An 18,063-nucleotide genomic window follows, 5' to 3' on the forward strand; every position below is an offset into this window, starting at 1 on the left:
ATAGGTACGCCTGAAAACAACCTGCCACGGAAATGAGCGAGTTAGGGCGGTCTGGAAGGCCAGCTATTCGAGAGGGTGAAAAGATAGACAAAAATGTGACATTAGCATTACTCAAAATGACAGGTAGGCCGGCTGTTATCAATCCATCGATAGACTACCTAGTTAGTGCCCAGGTGGCGCGTTTTAAGGTTGGAAACGAAAGAAATTCTATAGGTGACGTGGAAGTTGATTATTACCACACGTGCTATTGGCGGTATAGTGTACCGTACTGTACGTACTATAGCATGTTGAGCACAGCCCCATTTGTGGGGAAGGAGCCCAGACAATCGATCCATCAATAGTGATACCGGTACAATCGAAGCCCCCGCAAACCCGTAAGCTAACCTCACTAGGCATAGGCAATGAACTAGCTGTAACGGTATTGTACGAAGTACAACGGACTACTAGTCATTACCTACCTATTTACCACCATCGATCGAACCAACGACGCGATGGAGGGGAGGAGGCAGTAAGTTACTTTGGGAAGTTAAGAAACCACACCAACAAACGGCAAGGGCCGCCCACACCACCCACCACATGGCAACCGGATAGGTAGGTAGGTAGGTAGGTAGGTAGGTAATACGACCCCGCTCATCTACCCGACAGCACCTACTTCGTAGTAGGTATGCTATACTATTGGTAATCAGTCGTTCTTGTCACTCCCGGCAACTGAACCGAACAAGCCGAACATGGTCGTCTTGCTGCAAGAGATGAGGGGATCTTGGAAACGTGCAGCTGTCAAAACCCCGGTCTCGCCGCCATGTTCCGCATGACAAAGTAATGGACCCATCATCGATTCTCGGCCGAAATCGAAACTCGGGCATCGGTCTTCGGAACAAAGACCATCCGCATTACCAAAGAGATAAGTCCGATACTCCACGTACTAGAATGGGGAGGAACTTTCACGTCAAATGTAACGGCACAGCCTAACAATAGGTGGTTCCTGTAAAGGGGTGCTCCGTAAAACAATTACGACGACGACACGGGAGGTTATCCCGCCAGATCTTGTTTCCTTTTGAGTTTTTTTTGTGGAATTGAGCTTTTTTTTATTTTTTTTATTTTTATTTTTTTTTACCTCTCTTGAAATGTTTATTTATTTTATTTATTTTTAGTTTTGTGTGTGAATCTGTCCAAAATTTCCTACTAGGCAGCAATCCAACAAATGTGCGCGCGCTGCCCTGCGCAACCCACGTACCTTAAGTTTAACGCTAGTTTGACCCCGTACGTGGATCGGGTCGGCTTTCAATTCCAACTTCCTTTGTACCACCGCATAAACGCTCTGCGTGACTTGACGTCGCCCGCGTCCGTACATTCCGATTCCCGGTCAGGCTTTCTTTTACCGCGCCGTTCGGGTCGGACTTGAAAGTTTCCTTTGCACTTTATTGCTTTATTTGTTTTTGGTCGTTGTTGTTTTTGTTTCCTTTGCTCCACCCTACCCCCCCGTGCCGTGCGTATCGGCCGGGCATTCCGGTCGAAAGAAAACACCACACCCCAAGGCCCCCTGTTCAAAGAACTTGGCCTTTGTGGCACCAGCATAGTCTTCCTGTGTTGAATAATGGCCGACGACGATGCGGAACCCCGGACACAGGCAGCCGAGGCAGGGTTCGGTTCGGCGGTCCCATCTTCGGCTTCCAAGTCTTCGGAGCCCATGGCATGCGGTATGTTTGTTCGCACTCCACACCCATCGTGAGCCCTTGCGGTTGGATGCACCAGAGGACGAGGCCATTGCAATATCTCGGTCTTGCCATTTTCTTTTTCCACCACCATCATCATCATCATCATCATCATCATCATCATCGTCGTCATCATCATCGTCGTCATCATCATTATCATCTTCTTCATCCCCTTCATCATCATCATCATCTTCTTCTTCTTCTTTCTATCTCTCCTTCTTCTCCTTTTATTTTACTCCTGTTCTCCTCCCAGCAAACCCGCCTCTGCAAGGTCATGACTCCTCTTTTGATGCTAACTGTGAACTTTGTTTTCTCTCCACGGCAGTGGGCTGCCGCAGTCGAAAGCTGAAGTGTTCACGTGATTTACCTGTTTGCGTTCGTTGCACGAGGCTCAAGATCGAATGTGTATACCCCGAGTCTCGAAGGAAGCCGTCGAACAAGCGCAAAAATGTCAAGGAGCTCGAGGCTCGATTAGGTACTTATATGCTATCACTCCTCACTGTCCCTTTCTTGTCACACATGTGTCTTCCTCTAGTCCGTACCTCAACTAACATCTGCTCTATCAACCCTTTGACAAGCACTTGTTGAGGATCTCCTCAAGGACGCCGGTGCCAATTCAAAACATGATGGTGTCAAGAGTCCGTCCGTCGAAACCCTTGGTGATGTCAACTTTGATGGCATTAGCCCTGGGTCTGGGTCTGGTGATGGTTCTCCAGAGATCGAATATACATATGAAGATGCCTTACCGCCCTTTTCTGGAAATTCATCCAAGGGTCTCGGTCAAAACGTGAACCAGCAAACGAGCAGTGACTACTTCAATACGCAAGAACTGATGGGCCTAGGCATGTTCGAGGTTCCCCCTCCTCCCGGCGTTGTTGATGAAATGTAAGTCCTGAAGTCTAGAGCAAACTTAAGAGCTTCAACTCACTGCTTATATTCTCCACAGGCACACCCACTTCTTTCAACAACAACACACTTTCATCCCTATTATTCACCCAGCTCGTTACCTTAAAGCTTACCATTCTCCAATACACATGCGTCCTCCCATGGCCCTTCAGTACGCCATCTGGGCCATGGCCTCCTATCAGATGGATAAATACGCGGCATTCCATGACCCTTACTATCGTAGGTCACGGCAATATCTGGAAGCTGACGAGCTCAAGGTAAATTGATCAGACAAGTCGTACTATACACACACTTGTGAGATCTTTGATGTTGATTACTTGAACCCTCGCAGGGCGTCGGAGAACAATTCATCACAGTTCAGCATGCGCAAGCCTGGGCGTTGGTGGCTGCGTACGAGGCACGAACCATGCACTTCACCCGCGCTGCCATGAGCTGCGCCAGGAGTCTTAAGCTTTGCCACATGATGGGTCTACATCGCCTCGATGAGCCGGGATATTTGGACAAGATAACACCCACGATACTTCCACCGCAAAGTTGGGTTGAGCTTGAAGAAAGGTATTCGTCCAACACCCCAATCCTGTATGTATACTTGGATATTATATAATTTGCTGACAACACCGGGACGCAGACGAAGGGTATTTTGGGGTGCTTTCATTATCGACAGTCATGCCTCAGTCTCGACAGGCTGGCCGAGTATGATAGATCCAAGCCAGGCAAGTCAATTATATATTCAACTGTATTAGAGGCCAAGTAAAAGCCTTCAAGGTGTCTCTCACTGACTGGAGCCAAGCACAGATCGCAACCAACGTACCAAGCTCGCATGATGCATTCATCAGCGGCAAAGAAGAGGAAACAGTAAGGCTGCAAGAGATATTCTTTGGCGCCACTTATTCTACGTTTGCCGGATCAATCGGCATATGCTATATATTCAACCAAATTCTGGCCCACGTCGGCCAGCTTCGTCCCGATGATCGTCCCGGAGACCTCGAATACGGTCCCTTCTGGAAACGCCACAGGGAAATTGATAATACGCTATCCAGTTCATTCATGTTCCTTCCACCAGGTATACGGCTGCCCAAGAATTACCGGAACCCCTCTGCCGTGTTTATGAACCTGAACCTGCATGCCGCCGTTATCTGTCTGCACCAGTGCGCTATCGATCGTGCAGAAGCAAACGACCTTTCCGACAGCATCGTGCAGCCCAGCATGGTTCGTGTCATCAACTCAGCGGATGAGATCGTCAACATTGTAAAGCAAGCAGTCCAGGTGGACACCGCGACAGCGTTCAAGAACCCGCTCGTCGCGCTCAGCTTGTACTGTGCGGCTTCAGTGTACATGTATGTCTCGAGCGAGCGGGAAAAGGATGGAAAAGATATATTCAAGGAGACACAAGCGAAACCCAGCCACCTGGACGCCTTGGGCTTCCTCATAAAGTGCTTGATAGCCATCAGCAGGGTTCACCACATCACGCAGTCATTCTTGCGACAGGTTCTTGTGGACCTGGATCATTACAATCTTACAGCCCTCATCAGGGTTCCACCAATCGAGGGTCTCGATTTGACCAAGGTCGGCTACAACATACCGTTGCTGGCTCGGACTTCACTGGCGAGCCATGCCAAGGTCCAATCGCCGCTTCCTGGCTACCTGCCACTTGGTAAGCCGATGGGACAGTCCGAAAAGAAATGGTTTGGCAAGGCAAAACCACCAGTCACCTGGGTGTGTGGTCAGGGGTCGACATCAAACTCATCTCAAAAAGAAGCGCAAGTCGACGAAGCCAGAAATGGACAGGAGGAGGATGGAAATCGCGGCAAACGAAGACGTATGAGCAAGGATGAGAACTCGACCAGTCAACGACCAGCTCGAGACGCGCAACAAGTCAACTCGTACTATGACAACTGGCAATATGCTGGTGATTCTCCGGAAGTCATGGAATGTTCGGGTCCGACGACCTCGGGATACCCCCAGCACCAGCAGCAGCAGCAGCAGCCACAACAGCAACAACAACAGCAGCAGCAACAGCAACAACAGCAGCAACAACAGCAACAGCAACAGCAACAACAGCAGCAGCAACAACAACAACAACAACAACAACAACAACAACAGCAAAAGCAACAGCCACAGCAGCAGCCACAGCAGATATCCCCACTGGCCGTAGGGTCTTCGGGTCTGCTTTCTTCGTTTCAAACAGCGCTGCCGCACAGAAATAGCAACTCGTCATGTAGCTCGCCGCCTGGCATCTACACTGGCTCCCGCGACTCATCTAACGACACGCCAACCACCGCGACTTACAGCACAGCATCGGCGGCAAGCGACAGCGGTGGCCTGTTTGGCGGCCCGCCGCCTGCTGCCGGTCTTGGCGACCATCAAACGGTCTTCATGACGGACGAAATGTGGAACACAGCAGAGATTCACGCCTTTGTGCAGTCAACATCGTCGAATCAGCCGCACGTCTCTGGAGTAGGGCCGGAAACCCAACCACTAGATGTATCTTGGAATTTTATGGGATAAATTGGGGGGAAAGGATGGATATTTTGGTTGCATTGGTTGATACTTGCCATGGCATTGAAAGAGGTGGGTTCGGCCGTCTTTTTACCTTTAGATGCTTCTAGGTGTCCAAAATACCCCTTCTTAGCGACGGCGTTTCTGGCAATTTACGGGCGGTCGGCAGTATATGGAAGCCGAATGCTGGATGAATTTTTTTTCTCTATTATTTTCTTCTTTTTTTTCTGCCTCTTTCTTTCCACGTTAAGTTTTTTTTTTTTTTTTTTAATGTATAGTATCGCATCGGGACGTCTGTGCTCTGTTGATGTGCACAAGATTTACACAAATCGGGTGCGTGTTTGTGAGAAGCGTGGTGGCGCAAAACTAATATCTATCATGTAGGCACACATCTAGATTAGACAACATACCCCCAACTCTTGTCAATCTCAATCAATACGTCTGTTAATTCTATACTGAGATTTTTGAATTTTATTGTATTTGTACGTATTATTGTTCTTACTTTTATCGTGTCAGTCACGTGGATGGCTTGCGATTGATCGTACCACCCTAGGCGCCACTGCAACGGTCATGACTTGGCGTAAGTACGTCACGGTAAGCTTTTCTGACAGTTTGTTTTGTTTGCTCTCGAGGTAATTGAAGCATTCAAAAAAACTCCGAGAGTTCAAAGGTTGTCGACTATAGCCTAATTTTCAATTTTTCCAACCTTTTCTTTCCCTCGATCTCAAGCCCCAATCAACTCACATCACCTGCCTCCCCTTTACCGCTCAACTGTTGGCACAAGTCAGGCATCAAATCACCAGCCTTCACGCTGCCACCCGCCACAAGCAAAACAAAAAAGGGGAGGGGCCAGCATATATATATATATATATATAAAACACCGCCCGCCCTTGCGTCACCCCATCTCTCGCCCATGATCTCCCTCCCACAGCTGATCGCCCTGTGCGTGGCGGCCATGTTCGCCTACGACCCCGTGGCGCGGATGCTCGGGTTCGGCGGAGAACAGCAGTCGTCGTCGTCGGCATCGTCACAGTATACTTCACCGAGGAGTCGTTACCACCACCGTCCGAACCTCACCGAGGCGCTGCACGCCCTCGAGGACGTCGTCAACGGTACTAGGGTCGGCACCGGCGTGACTGGCTTGCGGTGCGAGCCGGACTCGCTCGCCGTGCACGTCTTTTCCCGGCAGCCGTTGGTGCTGTACGTTGAGAATTTTTTGTCAGGGAATGAGAGGAGGCATTTGCTTGAGATTAGGTGAGCCCTTTTTTTTCGGGTTTCTTTTCTGTGGTGAGTATGTATATTTTGTTGTTGCGTAATACAATATAATTGTGTGTATACCGTGTGAGTTCTGCTTCAGGCAGACGGGGAAAAAAAGAGGAAAAAAAAGAAAGAAACATACACACTCAAAAACTTTCAGAATCGTTTCCTGGGGTTTCCCCTTCTTATTAACATTGTCCTCCCAACTCACTGGAAAGCGAACCGATTTACACCCCCTCCACAGTGACAGACGACGCCGGACCTCGGCGGGACAAGTCGATCCGCGACTCGGAAGTGGCACTGATCCCCCGCACCGACACGGTGAGGTGCATCGAGGCCCGGGCCAGGAGCCTCCAGGGCTGGCGCGACGAGACGTGGATCGAGCGGCTCCGGGTCCAGCGCTACCACGTCGGTGGCCACTACGGGCATCATTTCGACTGTGAGTTTTTACCCCTCCCTTTCTGTTGAAGAATTAACGAAAACTCTTTTTACTGAAACCGCAATAACTCTTTCTTTCTTTCTTTTTTTTTTCCAGGGATGGAACCACGCATGGGCTACGCGCGCGTCAGCAGCATCATGGCCTGGGTCGGCGACGGAGACGGCTCGCTTGTTGGCGGGGGCACCGAGTTCCCGCTGCTGCGGAGGCCGAGCTCGGACGACCGGTGGTGCAGGTTCGTCGTGGGCTGCGGCGGGGATGCCGACAAGGAGGACCAAGAGCGGCAAGGAGGGGTCGTATTCAAGCCCATCGTCGGCAACGCTGTCTTTTGGGAAAACTTCAACCCGCATACCGGGCCCGATGGCATAGTCAGGGGCTATGAGGAATCGTGGCACGCTGGGTTGCCGGTCGAGCGCGGCGTCAAAGTCGGGTTGAACATTTGGAGCTACGGTAGGGTAGATTGATACATCCGGTGGACTTGGGGTGGACTTGATATGATTGTATCGTACCCATTGAATGATATGGAGCAAATTTAGTCGGTTGTAGAGATGGTGAGAAATGAGGGTGTGTTTGCGACTAGGTTAATGATCAGGTAAGGTATATTGGCGATGATGACAAAAGGCCTCCGTGTATGAATTTTGCCCCCACGATTGTATCACTGACTTCAATTAATCAAGCGCAGGGGGTGAAATATAGGCAAATGCTGTAGAAATGACATTTAAAATACCACAACTAGGCTTGTAAGAAATGTAGGCGATTTGTGCCAAACAAAACAAGAAAAAAAATAACGGTGACATCCTGAGGATGCCGTAGATGGGACTCTCTCGCCGGGATTCGAACCCGGGTCTCAAGCGTGACAAGCTTGCATACTAACCCCTATACTACAAAAGACGTTTTCTTGTTGTTTCTCCTCGCAAATCTCTAGATTCATAATTCCTTTCCATTACTTTTGTCTTACTGTACTTACTACAATATTCTCAGAAATGCGTGTTACAATTTTTACCTTGACATGGGAGAAAGATCCAAAAGTCGTTTACGGAGGACCAAAATACCACTACAAATGCGCATTTCACTAAATTTACGTTAGTCTCAACGCGGAGGACGCACAGCAGGCCGGTGGACCTAACAGCCATATAAACAGAACCGACATTTATACCCATGCAGCGCTTCAAACTGATAGAAACTTGGTTGATTGCAATTCCTCCTACTCAAGGCATTGTATTATTCTAACAAGACGCTTTTCGCTAGTTGCTTCCTCGCAGATCAACCTTTCCAAATAACTCCAAGCTAATGCCACGCTTCGTGTTTTGAGAGGACTCTTGTGTAGTAATCCCATGCAATGTATAATTCCAAGTATTTCTGAGAGATGCAATCTGGTCTTCAGTTTGTATGAGCAAGAAAGAACAATAGACAAAGGAGATATCAAAAAGAAAAGTTGGTGACCGTTTGGGCCAATATGGGGGTATACATATGCTGACCTCTCAGCACCAGGCCAAAAGGTGGTTGTAAAGTGGATAAATTGAAGATAAAGAAAGACAAGAGGTATCATGTTTTATAAACGAATAGGTATCAACAGACAGAATCGTGGAAAAAGAAAAGTGACTGCATGTCGGCAGCAAAAGAGTGAATGAAAAAGAAAAAAGTATATATACTGGTCCTCATGCATATACAGCATAATAGTGATTATTGAGTTAGCCCGGGTCAAGTCGTGTCAATCATCGCCCGACAACGGATTAAGTGGCGCTTGGCCGCCGTCCGAAAACTGATTCGGGGGCCCGCGGCGCTTGGCCATCGTCCATCATCATGTTGAACTGAGGCTCAGGTGGCATGTCGTGCCATCTATGTGCTGGCACCGACGGCGTCTGGCCATCGGCATTGGCTCGGCGTTCCGCTCTTCTCACACGGCTGGTTTGCTGATGGACCCACGAGCTAATAGTGCGGAATCTGGGAGGCGAGTCTTCACTGGCCTGAGTATACACCGTGTCCCGATTTGAGCGGCTCATCCAAGATGTTTGGCTTGACGTCCTGCTATGGGCGGGTTTGCGCAGAGACTGTTGTTGAGTTGGTAGCGCTTGCGTTTGCATATATGACAACTGCGCTGCGGTTAGGCCTTGTGACAGCGGCTGTTGAAGTCCCGGTTGCGGTTGATCATCAACGATGATGTCACCATCGCCAAAGCCCGAGGACAGAGACGAGAGCATCGAGGCATGGTTGTTTTGACGCCTTGTTTGATCATAGGCCTCTCCAGGGACCTCATGCCGGTTGTGGCCTGGGCTCCTCATGGGTAGCCTGAGTGACCCAGCTGATGCGCCCATGCTGTTAAAAGTCCCTTCAAATTGAGCTGCGTTGGTTGAGCTGAGCGAGTTGTTTGCTTGATGCAAAGATATTGTGGATACCCTAGGTTTCCTTGTTTGCAAGCCAGTCAAGTCATATTGTAGTTGTGATACTTGTGGGGTGTTCATTAGTGACCTGGCCGGAGACTGGCTACTCGCTCCAGGCGACATGCCAATTCCTGCCGGCGAAATACCCATGGCGGGAGACATGTTCATGTGCGGCTGAGGCAGGAAAGAGATTCTGGTCTGTAAACGCGGCAAGGTTGGAAGCGGCTGGTACACTTTCTCGTTGCCATATGTCATGCTCGAATAGACTGGTGTCATCGATGTTGCCGGCGTTACTGACGTTGGTACCAGGGTCGCCGGGGTGGCAACGCTACGGTTCAATGGAGCAATGCGGCTGTCCTTCTCGTTAACCTCCTGCCACGGCAGTTGCTGACGGTCCTTGAGGAAAGGTATCTTGGCGGCTACTTTGTGGTAGAAGGCTGGCACTTTGCCGAAATATCCACTTTGTGATGTCTTGGCAGACGAGTTCGGTTCCCCCCGTCGCTTGGAACTCTTGGCATTACGCCAAATCATCCAACCAACAAACAAGAGTATAGCAAAAGCAGCTGTTGAAAGAGATGGAATCTGTTAGCATATTTCATAATCTTGAGATAAAGGCTATCAGAGTGACGGGTAGCTAACCTATTGAGCCAACCGATATCAAAACCCGCTGGGTTGTAGCATCCGTTGACACACCGTCCTGCTGTGACCCCCCTCCTTGTTGTTGTTGTTGAGCAGGTTCGCCACCAGGCCCCGATGTCGAGGAATTCGAATTGTTGGAAGAGCCGTTTGCAGCTTCTGAGCTCGGTGCCGTGTCGGTCATAGCAGGATTGCCCGTTGCCAAGGTCGGGGCAGAAGACAGCGCCGTGCTTTGGGGAACATTGCTGGCGAGATCCTACACGCAAAAGGTTAGTCGGTTGCTAGAATGGGCCGGGCCGCAGTGGTTATTAGGTTGTGCATACCGGTATGACTGTGGAGAGCAGGATGACCGGTGTTGGGGTTGAATTCGTCGTCACAGTGAAGAGAGTGTTTATAGCAGCCTGCTGGGGCCGAAGCGCTTGTTCACCACTTGCAGATGCCGCATTGTTGACCGCATTTGCTCTGTCGGGTTCTGGGGAGGCTGTGGGAATAGCTGGCGTCGGCTGTGGTGTACATGAAGAGGACATCATAGTTGCCGTTGTGGTCGGCGCTCCAGAAGACGCGGCTGGAGCCTTGCCGCGGGTAGAATAATCCTTGGCGGTCCTACCGCTTCCTCGGCTTCGGTTGTTCTTGCTGCTGTCGCCGTTCTTGTCGTTATCTCCCGAGCGTTTTCCACCAGAGCAACTTTGTCCTCCGCCACTCTTGTTGCCCTTGTCGCTTCGACTACCGTCCTTGTCGTTCCCGGAACCCTTGCTGTCGTCGCCTTTGCCAGATTTGCCACCTCCCTGACTTCGATCGCTGTCTTTGCTGTTATCGTCTTCCCGTGTAGACAATATGATCGAAGATGGGTCGGCCTCTGTAGGAACTCGTTCTCGTATCAAGTCGGCGGTGTGCCGTATATGATTCGATGGAGCCATTCCTCGTCCCCTCACCCACGCTATACTGCGACAATAGCGAGGGACTCCAGATTGTCCCAAATTCCAAACGCACCCTTGGTCAGGATGCTTTGGCCACCCATTAAGTATATGTAGACGCCACGATGCCGATGCCCTTTGGCGTCCTAGTACTCCAACGTGTTTATATGAAAATTCTGGGCTGAAACGTATGGGCGGGTTGTAAAGCTTGAGAGCTTGGATCAGGTTATACTAGATATGTTACTATGGCGTTGCTTTTTCTCGACATACGGAACAGAAGCCGTGGATGGGGTTAAAGAAAGGATGCGTATGTGGAGAATATTCAATATTCAAACAAAAAGAGCGAAAAAAAAATAAAATAAAAAAAAGATAAAAAGGACCAGGCCTCGTGGGGGTAAAATGAAAGAAAAGAAAATTAAAGTAAAAGTAGGTAAACAAATTCAAAGAGAGTGACCCAGAAGAGAAGGCCAGCCTTTGAACGGGGTTTAATGAAAGAATGAATGGAATACGCTTTGAAGCCGATGAAGATAAACGTCGGAGAGAAATAAGGAAGGGACGATTGAAACGATCTGAACAGACGGGCAGAGACGACGACAGGAACCCCTCCAATGACAAAGTGATCGGCCATAGAAACCACGCTAGGCACCTAAGAGTCGGTGCACCCAGATGGATGCGACTTCACAAACTCGGGGAACGGGGCATGAAGGGGTCAGGGGATGGGGACACACAGGACAAAACCCGAGGCACTCGCGGGTTTGCAACAAGCAAGCACGATTGAGGAAAACTCCATACAGAAAGGATGGGCTTGTCTAATGTCTAGGTTACAGCCAGCCCAGCGCTTCATCCATTGGACCCCAAGAAGAATGGGTCAGAAGGAAATGAATGGCACTCCCGACAAAGATCGATCATCTTGGCAGTATACATCCCGGGTGCCCTTGTCGTCCTCGGCTGCTGGAGGCGCTTGAGTGAGCTGTCATCTGCTGAATTTAGTTACATAACTACCTAGGTTTGTTGTTATACCTGCCTCTTGTTTATCATAGGGCAGTCTCAGTGCTAGGTAGCTATCTTTGGCGAGCGGGACGGGACCGGATAGTATTCATTCGTGCGGGGGACGTTGCAAACATGGTCTTGAAGGAATATCCTGCCAAGAATGAGGGTCCCGTTGCTACAAATTGACCAATTGATCACCTCAAGCAGTAAGACAGGTATGTAATTAGACACATATTTGGTGTGCTAAGATAAATGTGCTCAGCGGTATTCGGGGACCATGCATTAAACATGGGCAGCGAAGTCGCGAATATCTGAGGCGAGAGACGGGTCGCGTATGTGGTAGCTACAGGGGTTGGGCTGTCTCAGCAGGGGCAGTTTATGGTTTCAAATGCCAGAAGAAACCAGGGAGCCCCTGCCCAGCCCAACGCCAACTCCCGCAGAGCCGCCTCAGTGGTTGGTTATAAGGAAATCCAACAGCCAAGACTTTTTTTTCCTTCACATTTGCATCGAGACGGGATGAGCGGGGAGTTTGTTGATTGAATTGAAGATGATGGAATGATTGAAAAAGGCTTTAATCTGTATTGGGAGTGATGGTTCGGACGCTTTTTACCGTTAAGAAGCGATTAAGTTCTGTGAGTGGTATTGAGTAAAGATGAAATACCCCTGCCCTGCCCTGCTTTACTTTGCTTTGCTTGCTACGTTATGAGTATTGCCGTAGTAGCAATACTACGATGTCATAAAATGTTGGTTTTATGAGAGCAAATCGAGCAGACCACATGATCAACTTTCGGCCCATTTTCACCCCACCACTGTAAGAAGACAATCTAGCCGACAAATCTGTGGCCTATCGCCTGAAGGTCCGTGTTTGATCCAGGCCTGAACAAGAGGTAAAGAAACAATGCTACGTACGACTCACAGAGTTGTCGCACAACAACGACGTCGGAAGCAGGATGACAAACGAGAGAAACACTAACGCAGGTCTTTTTGATCCGGTGTGAATGATCTGCCGGCTTTCACTTCAACTACACACTCAAGACACTCAAGGAAAGAAAGAAAGGCTTGACGGGACGAACATCCGGAGATAGGGGGCAGGATGTCAACTTGGCACCAGCAACCAGCCTGGCATTCCCCGCGGATCAGAGGCCCGTCTTATTTGTATGGATTCCTTGACGTCCCCAGGATTTTCCCATGTGCGTTATCCACGGGCTGGGTAATTTTTCTGTTTCCCCGACCTTGACACAAGTCCTTCTTTTTTGTTCTACATCACGTCAATCCTGTAGATCATACAAACAGGAGGTCTAAGCACCCCCGAATTAGAGCGCACAAGTAAATGGACGCAACCTGATAGCAGGGGTTTCTGCCACTGATAGCCGCGGCAAATAACACCAAAAAAAATTAAAAAAAAATTACCGCGCTTGATGTGGAATGCCGGTAGGCTGCGCGTAAAGGAAAAGTTTATTTGAGGAAACATTACATTACACCTTTGGTAATTTTCTGGTTAGCCCTTAAGTCCATTTGTGCACGGGTTTGAGTTCGGCAATGAATATCGTTATTTGACCCATGAAAAAGATGGATGAATGAATAAATCAGAGAGAAAGAGAGAGAGAGGAGGAGGGAAAAAAAAAAAAAAAAAAAAAAAAAAAAAAAGAACACGATAAACGCACCTGAGACTACAAGATTTTTCACAGAGTTGCCCTAGGCATGATCTTCTCGCTTAAGGCAAGCTTGAGTAAGTTTAGTTCCGACACTCGGTTTTTCCTTCTTCTTCTTTTCCCTTTTCAATTCCCCACTTTATCAATCATTTAATCGAACTGCACAGACAGATAGATACCTTAGCCATTGCAACAACGCATCGGTAAGCCTCAGAATTGCTTACAGCTTTCATGATCTGAGAGCCGGTGATCATACACAATTGACAAGTAGCGTCAGTAGCAGCCGACAACTCATCAGTTGTATTCGTGTCGTGTCTTGAGGTTCCTAATGCAGACTAGGCTCAAATGTGGGTTGAAACCAAGTTTCGCGGAGACAAAACCAAAGACCAGTGCTTGATGAGTGACGAAGCCTGGGCTTGCTGTGGGAGTATAAGTACATACGCACCGCACCCGGCAGTTTGGTTTGATGGTTGAGCCTCATGCAGAGTCCTCAGACGCTGGGATACGCCTGTAGCCAACCAGGCACAAATCAAACTGCCAAAAATTAAACGTGACAAGCGACAACCGTACTAGACCTAAATAGATAATTTTTGTAATTTGCTTGCAAGAGAATATGTATATTGTTGCTTTGAAGTAGTGTGCGGGTGGCAGCACCAATCGACCAGAGAATGGAAAATATATATGCCAAGGCGACACGGAGAAAACGCCATCGGTCAAGCCTTGCAGCCTACGGATAAGTCGGGCGGCGTGGCTTGTAGAATAAACACCACTAGTGGGTGGGATGGATGGATGTGTAAGATTGAGAAACATAAAAGAAAGCAACCGCTGTGTTCGAGTCATACATAGCATTCATGTACTGCATGTACTGTATAATTTTGCTTGTGTCCAGTAAGTAATCCATAAAAATTCAGGACAGCTCTAGCTGTCGGGCAGCAAGTAACCGGGAGAAAAGCAATCGCCAGGCTGAGGAGCCTTGACACCTCGTAAATCAGTGTGCGGCAATGCGGGTGTGTAACACGGGAAATTCCCTTACTAGTACACATATTCAATTTTTCGTGGTGCTACACAACTACCTTACCTAGGTAGATAAGGTATTGGATCTTGTCCATGGACGGGGAGATCAAGGATCACTCACTGGCTGCTTTCTTTTTCTTTTTTTTTTTTTTTTTTTTTTTTCTTAGGAAAGTGGCTGACCAAAATTTTTGATCGACCACCTTATGATGAAAGGTAGTGGAGCTACGTCGCTCTTCCATACCTGTAAGGGAGGTTGGCTTATGGTGAAGATTTTTTTCCGCCTGTAGCCTGATGTGAGCGTAGTATTTGTATTCATCTAAGAATTAGGATGTTGCTTGTCGTAGATGTTGTAAATGCCTTGTTTGCATATATTAGCCCCGTTATTCGACCAAAGGCGTTGACTGCTCGCCTCAGTTAGTATCGCCATTTCGTGACTAAGGTTGCTGGCTAAAGTCGCGATAGATAACACTGAGCTCAATCAATCAATTTGGTAGCCCCCACATCAGCTTTATCCCTACCCTGGTGCTCCCGTCATCGTCACAGTGGAACCCCGACAAAAGCCCGTCGCAAAACAGCGCAACTTTCAAGAATTTTTTTTTCTTTTACCCGCAGAGAGGGTGCCAAGCTCCTGCATGTGATATCAACGATTGGCAATCTCGGTCCAAAAAAAAAAAAAAAAAAAATCAACGACCAAGCTGCTTGTAACTCTCATTCCTACCTCCGCTTACAATTAAGCTACGAAACAACAAAAAACACGACATTGTCGACGTAGAGACGCCAAATTGATATTTCTTTAGGTCTAACAGGATTTTTTTCCAGTTCGAACTGCTGCCGCAATGGCGTCTGCCAGAGCACTAGCTCGGCTTGCGCCGCAGCAAGCACGTCTGTCGCAGGTCGTGCAGCCTGCCATCCGCCTCCAGTCCCAGTATCGATTCATGTCTATGAGGACACGACGTCCCGTATACAGCACACCTGCTTCAGTACAGAGTCAATTGCAGATCCAACGCAGGCTCGAGTCAACAGAAGCTCCTGCGGTCACTCTCTCGCCGCAACAACCCCCAAAGAAGAAGTTCAGGAAACTGCGCTTCCTGTGGCGTCTTATCCAGCTATCTCTGATCGGTGGCCTGGGCTACACGGCCTACTCAATCTACCAGGAGAGGCATCCCGCCGAGCCCGCAGACCCGGACCCAAACAGGAAAACATTGGTGATTCTCGGTGAGTCCGACCAACGCCTCAAATGCTCTGACTCATCGTGTATGCAATTGAGCAAAAACAAAAAGAGAGCTTTCTGCTAACGGGCCTGGTTACTGCCTATTTCAGGTACGGGATGGGGTTCCGTCTCCCTGATGAAGAACCTCGACGTCGAGAACTACAACGTCATCGTAATCTCACCGCGCAACTACTTTCTTTTCACGCCTCTGCTGCCGTCATGTACTACTGGCACGATCGAGCACCGCTCCATTATGGAGCCGGTGAGGACCATCCTGCGCAACAAGAAGGCCAAGGTCAAGTACTATGAGGCTGAGGCCAGCAGCATTGACCCTGACCGCAAGGTCGTCAAGATCTTTGACACGTCAGAAGTCAAGGGAGACATGGCTGAGACCGAGGTGCCCTACGACATGCTGGTTGTTGGTGTCGGTGCAGAGAACGCCACTTTCGGCATCCCCGGCGTGCGCGAGCACTCTTGCTTCCTCAAGGAGATTGGTGATGCGCAGTTGATCCGTAAGAAGATCATGGACTGCGTCGAGACGGCCGCCTTCAAGGACCAGACTCCTGAGGAGATCGACCGCCTGCTGAGCGTCGTCGTCGTCGGTGGAGGGCCCACTGGTGTCGAATTCGCCGGCGAGCTTGCCGACTTTTTCGAGGAGGACATCAAGAAGCTGATCCCCGAGATCAGTGACCGATTCAAGGTCACCCTGGTCGAGGCTCTGCCTAGCGTTCTCCCCAGTTTCTCCAAGCAGCTGATCGAGTACACCGAGAGCACGCTCAAGGAGGAGAAGATCAACATCGAGACCAAGACCATGGTCCAGAAGGTGACAGACAAGTCGGTCGAGGCCACCACCACCCGCCCCGACGGTACCAAGGAGAAGCGCGTCATGCCCTACGGTCTTCTCGTCTGGGCGACGGGCAACGCCGTCCGCCCTCTGGTCAAGGATCTCTGCTCCAGGATCCCTGCGCAGAAAGACTCGCGCCGCGGTCTCGCCGTTAACGAGTACCTTGTCGTGCAGGGTGCTCGCGACATCTGGGCCATCGGCGACTGTGCCGTAGCTGGATACGGGCCCACCGCTCAGGTGGCCTCGCAAGAAGGTGCATTCCTGGCCCGTCTTTTCAACAACATGGCCATGACGGAGGCGCTCGAGAACAAGATTCAAGAGCTCAGCTCGTCGCTTAATGTGAAGCAGGCGGATAGGGCGCCGGCTGAGGTTAGCGCCGAGATTGCCGAGTACGAGCGAAAGCTGCGCCGTATCAAGGACATTAGGCCATTCAAGTACTCGCACCAGGGTTCTCTGGCCTACATTGGTTCCGACAAGGCAGTCGCCGACATCAGCTGGCTGGATGGTAACTTTGCCACTGGTGGCAGGCTGACATACCTGTTCTGGAGGAGCGCCTACCTTTCTATGTGCTTCAGTGGTATGTTTTATGCTTTTCAGGGTGATTTTTGCTTTATTCCGACCGATTACTGACTCTGACCATCTAGCACGCAACCGTATCCTTGTTATTAACGACTGGGTCAAGTCCAAGATCTTTGGCCGTGACGTATCACGAGAGTAAACGACAGACGACCTGGATAAGATAAAAATAACTTCCTGAGCATTCTCGGGCCACATTCGTTTCTCAAGACGTAAATGCAGAGCGGTTCACCATTTATTCTGTGGAGCAGAGCAACGCAAAGACTGACTCTCATAGTTTCCTTCCATCTCTGATTTCTTATGTTTCTGTTTTCCCACTGTACTACTTGTGTTGCTTCAGGCGGCGTTTTGCGCATTCTATAGCGGTTCCCTGATGTAGCTGCACTCTGAATTTCAAATAGATCGGGACCATGGGTCAGGGATAATGGAAAGAATAGACGATGCAAATTTTGAATACTCTTTTTTTTGTTTTTTTTGTTTTTTTTTTGTATTCTGTTCAGAGAACCAACAAGGAATTATACATTTGCAGATTTGACAGACGGATAGCTACCTGGGGCAATATTCGGACCTGATATGCTTGGGTTCCTGAAATAGGTTCAGTGAGGGATCGTTGCTGGGCAACCGATGATATAGGGAACGCGCGCGCAACCCAGGAAACAAACAGGCGTTTACTACCCAACGGTCAACCCTAGGTATGATAGAAAATGTCTCTCAAAATTTCAGACAATGCGATTAAATTTGAATATCAACATGAAATATTCAGAAGGGCTGTCTATATCACAGTGACAAGTGGTTACTTGTCTTGGCATTAAAATGACGTTGTTTACAAACTTGCAAATGGAAAAAAAAAAAAAAAGAAACACAAAACCCCGCCGAGATTCAGGCCAAGCACAGCCCAGCTATTGCCACTTGCCCAATAGCAAGAATCACCCCAAAGCCTGTTTTTTCCTACCGATCTGTGAGCCAGAAATGCAAAATATTCGAGTTCATCCACCAACCTTGCTCTGTGAAATTCATCATTCGAAATACTCTTCCC

At 49.1% G+C, this 18,063-nt stretch overlaps 4 protein-coding genes across 4 annotated transcripts; 3 read left to right on the forward strand and 1 right to left on the reverse strand.

The window, feature by feature from the left end:
- Positions 1 to 1,448: 1,448 nt before the first annotated feature.
- PgNI_09969 (uncharacterized protein) lies at positions 1,449 to 5,126 on the forward strand (the record flags this gene model as incomplete). The annotated part of the gene is made up of 7 exons (XM_031129950.1): positions 1,449 to 1,697; positions 2,038 to 2,187; positions 2,291 to 2,597; positions 2,659 to 2,875; positions 2,950 to 3,151; positions 3,247 to 3,311; positions 3,414 to 5,126. The coding sequence occupies exons 1-7, from the start codon at positions 1,595 to 1,597 to the stop codon at positions 5,124 to 5,126; spliced, it is 2,757 nt and encodes a 918-aa protein (XP_030977445.1). The 5' UTR covers positions 1,449 to 1,594.
- A 591-nt stretch (positions 5,127 to 5,717) lies between these two features.
- On the forward strand, positions 5,718 to 7,415 carry PgNI_09970 (uncharacterized protein). Its single transcript, XM_031129951.1, has 3 exons — positions 5,718 to 6,371; positions 6,593 to 6,813; positions 6,910 to 7,415. The coding sequence occupies exons 1-3, from the start codon at positions 6,031 to 6,033 to the stop codon at positions 7,272 to 7,274; spliced, it is 927 nt and encodes a 308-aa protein (XP_030977960.1). The 5' UTR covers positions 5,718 to 6,030; the 3' UTR covers positions 7,275 to 7,415.
- A 1,128-nt stretch (positions 7,416 to 8,543) lies between these two features.
- On the reverse strand, positions 8,544 to 10,744 carry PgNI_09971 (uncharacterized protein; the record flags this gene model as incomplete). Its single annotated transcript, XM_031129952.1, has 3 exons — positions 8,544 to 9,754; positions 9,831 to 10,083; positions 10,151 to 10,744. The coding sequence occupies 3 exons, from the start codon at positions 10,742 to 10,744 to the stop codon at positions 8,544 to 8,546; spliced, it is 2,058 nt and encodes a 685-aa protein (XP_030977961.1).
- A 4,347-nt stretch (positions 10,745 to 15,091) lies between these two features.
- Positions 15,092 to 17,568, forward strand: PgNI_09972 (uncharacterized protein). Its single transcript, XM_031129953.1, has 3 exons — positions 15,092 to 15,612; positions 15,718 to 17,028; positions 17,096 to 17,568. Exons 1-3 carry the CDS (start codon positions 15,234 to 15,236, stop codon positions 17,167 to 17,169), a joined length of 1,764 nt encoding a protein of 587 aa, XP_030977962.1. The 5' UTR covers positions 15,092 to 15,233; the 3' UTR covers positions 17,170 to 17,568.
- The last annotated feature ends 495 nt before the right edge of the window (positions 17,569 to 18,063 follow it).

Source organism: Pyricularia grisea (assembly GCF_004355905.1).
Source record: "Pyricularia grisea strain NI907 chromosome Unknown Pyricularia_grisea_NI907_Scaffold_7, whole genome shotgun sequence".
NCBI lineage: Eukaryota > Fungi > Ascomycota > Sordariomycetes > Magnaporthales > Pyriculariaceae > Pyricularia > Pyricularia grisea.

What these genes read in the sequence shown, in the direction of transcription:
- PgNI_09970 (XM_031129951.1), top strand. Translation starts at nt 6,031, where the DNA reads ATGATCTCCCTCCCACAGCTGATCGCCCTGTGCGTGGCGGCCATGTTC. An exon ending in AGGCATTTGCTTGAGATTAG is followed by an intron (nt 6,372 to 6,592) that starts GTGAGCCCTTTT and finishes CTCACTGGAAAG; the next exon opens with CGAACCGATTTACACCCCCT. An exon ending in CTACGGGCATCATTTCGACT is followed by an intron (nt 6,814 to 6,909) that starts GTGAGTTTTTAC and finishes TTTTTTTTCCAG; the next exon opens with GGATGGAACCACGCATGGGC.
- PgNI_09972 (XM_031129953.1), top strand. Translation starts at nt 15,234, where the DNA reads ATGGCGTCTGCCAGAGCACTAGCTCGGCTTGCGCCGCAGCAAGCACGT. An exon ending in GAAAACATTGGTGATTCTCG is followed by an intron (nt 15,613 to 15,717) that starts GTGAGTCCGACC and finishes TGCCTATTTCAG; the next exon opens with GTACGGGATGGGGTTCCGTC. An exon ending in CCTTTCTATGTGCTTCAGTG is followed by an intron (nt 17,029 to 17,095) that starts GTATGTTTTATG and finishes CTGACCATCTAG; the next exon opens with CACGCAACCGTATCCTTGTT.